The 6,612-nt window shown below is 60.0% G+C and overlaps 1 protein-coding gene across 1 annotated transcript in view; it reads left to right on the top strand.

Moving 5' to 3' along the window:
• Positions 1-6,612, top strand: part of LOC119108176 (protein bicaudal D-like) — a 47,514-nt gene that overhangs the window by 33,801 nt on the left and 7,101 nt on the right. Inside the window, exons 2-9 of the mRNA XM_037231754.1 lie at positions 1,348-1,408; positions 1,702-1,868; positions 2,406-2,624; positions 3,016-3,144; positions 4,219-4,456; positions 4,872-5,011; positions 5,325-5,474; positions 6,023-6,230. Coding sequence (XP_037087649.1) covers positions 1,348-1,408; positions 1,702-1,868; positions 2,406-2,624; positions 3,016-3,144; positions 4,219-4,456; positions 4,872-5,011; positions 5,325-5,474; positions 6,023-6,230 — 1,312 coding nt within the window. The remainder of the gene's footprint in view (positions 1-1,347; positions 1,409-1,701; positions 1,869-2,405; positions 2,625-3,015; positions 3,145-4,218; positions 4,457-4,871; positions 5,012-5,324; positions 5,475-6,022; positions 6,231-6,612) is intronic.

Here is a 6,612-nt window from a genome sequence, read left to right as displayed (position 1 = left end):
TTAAATGTGTTGCACAAATGGATGGGCTCAAAAACCATATGGAGTATTAAATGATGCACATCAACCTTTCCCTATTATTTGGGCGGGGTGGGGGGGGGGGGGGGGGGGCAGGACCACACTGAGAGGCAGGAGGCGAGTTTCAAATCTAGAAGACACTTTTCAAGCTGTTCGTTTATCTTGGCCGTGTGTGGCTGCGGCGCAAATAGCCACTGCAGCTGGTGGGCCCTTAACCCAATAACTCGCATGGTTATGGTTATATTATGTATGCTCTAGTAAGAACTGATCAGTTGTCTAGGATAATTATTTTTTATAAATTTATTCCCAATGGTTTGTAAGGGTGATTTCGGATTCAGAGTACCTGCTAAGCATAGCTTGTTGCGTGTACCCCAAACCCACCACCCAGGCGTGCCGTCCAGCTCAACAGCTAATTTTGCCTCCGCCCTTTCGCCAGACAGGCATGCGGAGGGTTTTACGTGCCGCACAATGCTGCGACACGGCCGCCTCGGGTCTGGGTTGAACCTTGTTGGCCAGTTGCCAGCTGGCCTTTCCTTTTCAGTCGGGTCAAACAGTGCGCCCACTCTGGGACTCGTACCCAGCCCAGTATCTTTCCCCAAGACCACGGAGGCGGCAAATTAAAAAGTAAATGAAAATAAGTAATTCGAAAAATTGTCAGAATGTCATTGGTGGACTCGGTTCCGCCTGGGAGAGTTGTGTGGATCGACAGCAGCTACATAGAAGCGTGCGATATTGTCTTATGTCAGTGTGGTGAGGGGGCCGGGTTCGAATTTCCATTGCGTCATGGCTCTTGGGTGTGTTAATATGACCGTTATACCTCGGGAACTACCGTGCCGTTCTGTACCGACAGCCAACCGTGAAAGCGCGCGCCACGATGATCATCACGTCCCTCAGCATGGACTTGTCTCTGACGCAACTCGCACCCTTTTTGCCAGTACTTCGTGTCTTATCACAGTAGCAAGTGTGCTAGCACAGATGTGAGGAATTATGCTATTTATTGGCGGTGCCTGCGAAACGCACACCTGTTGCCCGATGTCTGCGGTGTGCTCCTGTGCGGCTGTTCGGGGTGATGTTCTCTCCCCAGTGTGAATGGTTCCCGATGTCTGCGGTGTGCTTCTGTGCGGCTGTTCGGGGTGCTGTTCTCTCCCCAGTGTGAGTGGTTCCCGGTGTCTGCGGTGTGCTTCTGTGCGGCTGTTCGGGGTGATGTTCTCTCCCCAGTGTGAGTGGTTCCCGTTGTCTGCGGTGGTGCTCCTGTGCGGCTGCTCAGGGTGATGTTCCCCCTCAGGGGCGTAGCGCGAGGGCCAATACCGCTCTAAAGCGGGAGTTGGACAGCGGATCAACTCGGAGTCCATGTTGAATCTCAGCAACCTGGCGCTCTCCACCCTCCGAATGGGTATGTGTGCAAACCCTTATGGATCAACAGCAGCTACATAAATCGATACATAAGATAGCATAAAAGCGGCGTTGTGCGTTCTACGTTTGTTGATAGTGTTCGCCATGCATTCCCCTCTATAGAATATGACGAGTAGTGATTCAGAGTGCGCCCACAAAGTCACAGCTTTACATAGCGACCTGGAATCGGACACGACGGTTGCCGTTTGCGTTAGAGTCGCACTCGGTTCCCCGCTCGGGTGCAGGCAGAGGGGCCGCCACTGAGCAGGCCGCCGCGCCGCCTCCCTGCCGCAGGTGACGCTCAGACGGAGAGCGAGGGCGAGGACGACCAGCCGACGCTGAAGCGTCTCGAGGCCGACATCATGGACTCGTCCGACAAGCAGAAGAGCGGCCACGTCGGCGATCTCTTCTCCGAGATCCACCTCAACGAGCTGCGCAAGCTGGAGAAGCAGATTGAGCAGGTGAGCAGGCCGCCGGCGAGCGTGCTGGTGATCTGAGTGGAGGGTGGCAGTGATGCCGATGAAGCTGGCCGAGGCGACGGATGGACTGCTGCAGGACCTGCTGCAGTCCCTCTGATGTTTGGGATCAGTAGGTCTCCTCAGGCATCAAGTTAACAGAAGCGATTCTTTCATTGTTGTTGTTACCAGCTGCCCACTGCCACAGTGGCTTGAGGATGCTGAGGTGCTCTATTTTCATATTATTTTATAAAACGGACGGCTGTTGGGTTCCAGAGTATTCCAAATAGTCCATTTTGTGTGCCTTCGGTTTGTGTGCGTTGTGCGCTGCGTGATCCTCATTTACAAACCCTGATGTTAATGATATTGTGGCATAGTTTTGTTTTCACACCAATCGCGCGCATGAACTACACCCACGGCCACGACGGTGTGGTCAGTTCTGGCGGCTGGCGGCTGCCACGTCCTCCGCGTGTGCCTCCTATCCTCCCCTGGCCGCGGACGGAGCCGGAGGGAGCCAGCTGACCCGTGCCCCTCTGCCCGCAGGCGGACGCCGAGAAGGGCCAGCTTACGCGCAGTCTGCGCGACAGCCAGGAAAGCCTGGAGCGGGCGCGCGCCGAGCTGGAGTCGCAGCGGGCGCAGGCCGCCCAGCTGGTGGCGCACGTGGAGGCGCTGATGGCCCTGCACGAGGAGGAGGAGGGCGACAGCCTGCCGCCGACGGTCGGCGCCGCCGCTCAGTCGCCGGAGCTGGCCAAGGTCGAGCAGGTACGGCGGCCGGCGCGGCTGGACCGACTCTGCGACTCTGACACGGGCATGGTGTGGGGACGGGACAGAGACGCTGGTCAAGCAGCACGCTCTGGCGACATTGGTGGCGCACAACACGGGAGAAGTTCGTCGTGTATCCTCTTCGTGGTCGGAAATGCCCATGGTTTGCGCTGTTAGATCGGTGGCCAGGCGATGAATGCTGCCACCTATTTCATTATGTGCAACTGATGAGAACATCGTGTCACTGTAACTCACGGATGCCAGGTCAAACAGCAGACCTTCAACTGGCCTGCCGGGGGTGACCAGTCGTCGACCGGTGCCGCCTGTGGTGCGCCGCGGTGCTGCCATGTCGTGCCGGAGTGCCAGCCGCCCGCTCCCCTGTGCCGTCCAGGTGCTGGACAAGCACCGGCAGCGGCACCAGCTGGCCATGCTGGAGATCAGCCGGCTGCAGACAGACATCCAGCACATGCAGGCCTCCGAGACCAACTCGTCAGAGGCCGTCGTCAACCTGCGCAACGAGGTGGGCACGGCCGGCGCTCACCGCGGCCCGTGGCGGTCGGCTTCGGCTGTGCCGGCTCCGGATGCGTTCGTTACCTATTCCTACCACGAGTGTGCCGAGCCCGACGACCGTTTTGTGGCCGTCGGTGTGCACGGATGCCCCGGCGCTAGCCGACTGGCGTTGGAGCCTGCCGCGGACTGGATCGCTGAAGGGTTGCGACGGCCGCTACCCGGATCGGAGCGGCTGCCGGTGGTTATCTGGGGTGGGCTGCTGGTGGTTGTCTGGGGAGGGCTGCTGGTGGTTGTCTGGGAATGGCTGCTGGTGGTTGTCTGTGGAGGGCTGCTGGTGACTGTGTGGGAGCGGTTGCCGGTGGTTGTCTGGGGAGGGCTGCTGGTGGTTGTCTGAGGAGGGCTGCTGGTGGCTGTGTGGGAACGGCTGCTGGTGGTTGTCTGGGGAGGGCTGCCGGTGATTGTCTGGGGAGGGCTGCTGGTGGTTGTCTGGGGAGGGCTGCTGGAGGTGGAGCGAGGTATGCAAGGCGTGGCTGTTTTGTGGATTCGCCGTGCTCGGGCAGCGCTATGTTTTCATGGCATTGCACCGACCCACCTGGAATGGTAGGAAAATTTCCTGATTGCCTTGAAATTGGGGTTGTGTCTAAAGGCCCCCACGCGAAGTGGAATGCGTTGCCGTTTTTAGTATGCCCCAACGTCGCACAGGCACTCCTTGAGAATGTGATTCACACGCGGCCTAGTCCGAGTCGATGAGGGGTTATGTGCACTGTAGGTGGCGGAATGGCTGAGTCGGTAACAACAGTGGCCTCCGCACGGAAGGCGCGGACCAAGCTCCCGGCCGACACTCTGGCCTATGTCTCCCTGTCTGCCCCCTGCGTTGGCTAGCTTTCCTTTAAACAAGCGCAGTGAGGTGCACCGCGTATCCTTAAAAAAAAACTCTGTGACTGCGTGACTGAGCGACGCCACTGGTCTGTCCTTGGCAACGGTGTCAGTGGTGTCCACTGCCGGCGTGGACACCGCTGCGTTGTCGCTCGTCCGGGGCCAAGTCTGACGTGTGACGTCACTGATCTGGCCGTGACCGCCGCAGGTGACGTCGCTGCGCAGCCGCCTCTCCGAGTCGGAGGTGCACGTGGGCGACCTGCAGTCGGACTTGTCGGTGCTCAGCCAGCTGACGGCGCTGACGCAGGGCACGCTGTCCAGCACGCAGGAGGACATGCTGGGCGTCAGCGAGGAGCTGGCCCAGCTGTACCACCAGGTCTGCCTGGCGCACGGCCAGACGCCCCATCGCGTCATGCTCGAGCACATGCAGAACGTCAAAACTCTGGGTACGTGGCGATGCGGGGGTTGTGTGGGGAAGACCGGGGCAGTGTCGTCCCGTCTCTGCTTCGGCGACGTCGGCCCCGGGGCGGGCAGCCTACGCGCGGCCCCGTTCTGAGGCGTGAAAGGGAAGATAATGACATCAAGTTTTTGTGTCACGGTGACTGCGTATCCAGCAGCGCACATTACCGCTGTCTCGTTCGCGGCGCCCCTGTCGTCGACTGGTCGCCACCATCACGTTCGCGGCCCGGCTCGGTGACTGGCGCCGAGTCGCGGCTGACTGCGAGGTGTACCAATCAGTGTCTGTGCGCTGTTTTCACGTTAACGGAGAAGCTTCCTAGCTCCAGTCTTGTGCTGCTCATGTTGGGTGTGGATGCGCCCCCGACGGCCTGGTGTACCTGACGTGCGCCGCGTTTCGCGCAGGCGAGGGCAGTCCCAGCCGCGAAGGGTCACCCAACAGCTCGTTCGCGCCCACCAAGTTCGAGCAGCTGATGAGCTCGCTGAAGCTGGCCAAACCGCTGAAGGAGGGCGAGGCGGCCGACCCGACCCTGGTCGCCAAGCAGGTCAGCAGAGGGGGCGAGAGGGGTCGGAAGTTTGATATAGACTGGTACTGGCAGAAGCCGCTGACACCTGTATTGACTCCAGTGAAGTGGTTCATGGCTTTGTGTGGGTTGGTTTTGTCCAGGCCGTCTGGCGCCGACCGGTCGCATTGCAGGGAGCAGATCTGCTGCCTGGACTCTGCGACAGGCGGAATTGCCGTGGTCTTCGCGCCCGCCTCAGTGTCAGAGCGCACGTCTTCCCACCCAGCTGAGACGCGACACGACGTTACACGTGTCCAGCCCCTCCCGCGTGACACCGTCCGCGTGCCGTGCCCAGATGGAGACGATCACGGACCAGGTCAAGTACCTGCGCCGCGCCGTGGAGCACGTGATGGACCTGAACAAGCAGTCGGCGGCCGGGCCGCGCGCCGAGACCGACGGCGAGGCCGACACCGAGCAGCTGCAGATGGAGGAGCTGCAGGAGCAGGTGCGCTGCGGGCGGCCGGGGAGGGGAGGGGGCGGGAGCAGGGACGGCCGCGCCTGCTGTCTCCGTACCGTCCGAGTGAGCGCAGGTGGAGTTATTTCGGGGCGGCGCGACGCCAGGAGCCTCGTTCAGGAGCGCCGCTGCTATCCTGCGGTGGGTTTGGACAGGGGCCCCATGTGTAGGTACGGCCACTGCGTCGTTACTGGGGTGACATACTCAGACGGTAGGTGTCGCTTACGGGGGATGGTTATCTGCTCGTACACTGTGAGCTGCCGTCCGCCTATTACGCCACCAGGGTGGAAGGTAAGGTGTGTGGTTGGAGCTGTGGAGATATTATCTGGGACACGTGGGCTAGTCGTGAATAAATTATGGGGTTCAGAGCCTGCCATAGCTATTCTATTCGCAGTGGCGTAATTGTTTTGGACGAGCTGCGTCCTAACACTGTCGCATGACAATGCTGGTAAGGTCCCCCTCCAATCCTGGACATTGAAACCGGTTTCTCCGTGTAGCTTGACCGTGTTCTCCGCCTCTGACCTCCCCCGGCGCGCCAGGTGATCAAGCTGAAGAGCCTGCTGTCCACGAAGCGGGAGCAGATCGCCACGCTGCGCACCGTGCTCAAGGCTAACAAGCAGACGGCCGAGGTGGCGCTGGCCAACCTCAAGTCCAAGTACGTCAACGAGAAGACCATTGTCAGCAAGACCATGATGAAGCTGCGCAACGAGCTGCGCCTGCTCAAGGAGGACGCGGCCACCTTCTCCAGTGAGTCGGACAGATGGGCTGACGCATCTGGGTGACCTGCTCTGGATCAGGCGCCGCTGGGCCGGGCCTATCAATGGCTTGGTTTCCGAACGCCTACGTCTTTGTCTTTACGATGTGATGGCTACCCCACGTGCGGTGCTGAGGTGTGCATCACATGTGCGTTGGTTATTCTTCGTCTTTACTTTTTGAAAAATGCCTTGGCACTGTAAGGCCGTTCGCGCTGTGGATGATGGTGCAGCTCTTAAGCGGGGTGATATTTGCCACATCTATCTGTGATGCAGTGCACTCCAACCTCACGGTAAGTTTGTCTCGTCGATCATACTCTGGGTGGGGTCAGCGCGAGGGCGGAGGCGGGCCCTTGCGAAGTCGCGGCGTACGAGGC

Source organism: Pollicipes pollicipes, unplaced genomic scaffold, assembly GCF_011947565.3.
Source record: "Pollicipes pollicipes isolate AB1234 unplaced genomic scaffold, Ppol_2.1 Scaffold_6686;HRSCAF=7923_pilon_pilon_pilon, whole genome shotgun sequence".
Classification (NCBI taxonomy): domain Eukaryota; kingdom Metazoa; phylum Arthropoda; class Thecostraca; order Pollicipedomorpha; family Pollicipedidae; genus Pollicipes; species Pollicipes pollicipes.
Note: the sequence above shows the minus strand (reverse complement) of the source record. Positions and strands in the feature narration are given on the sequence as shown.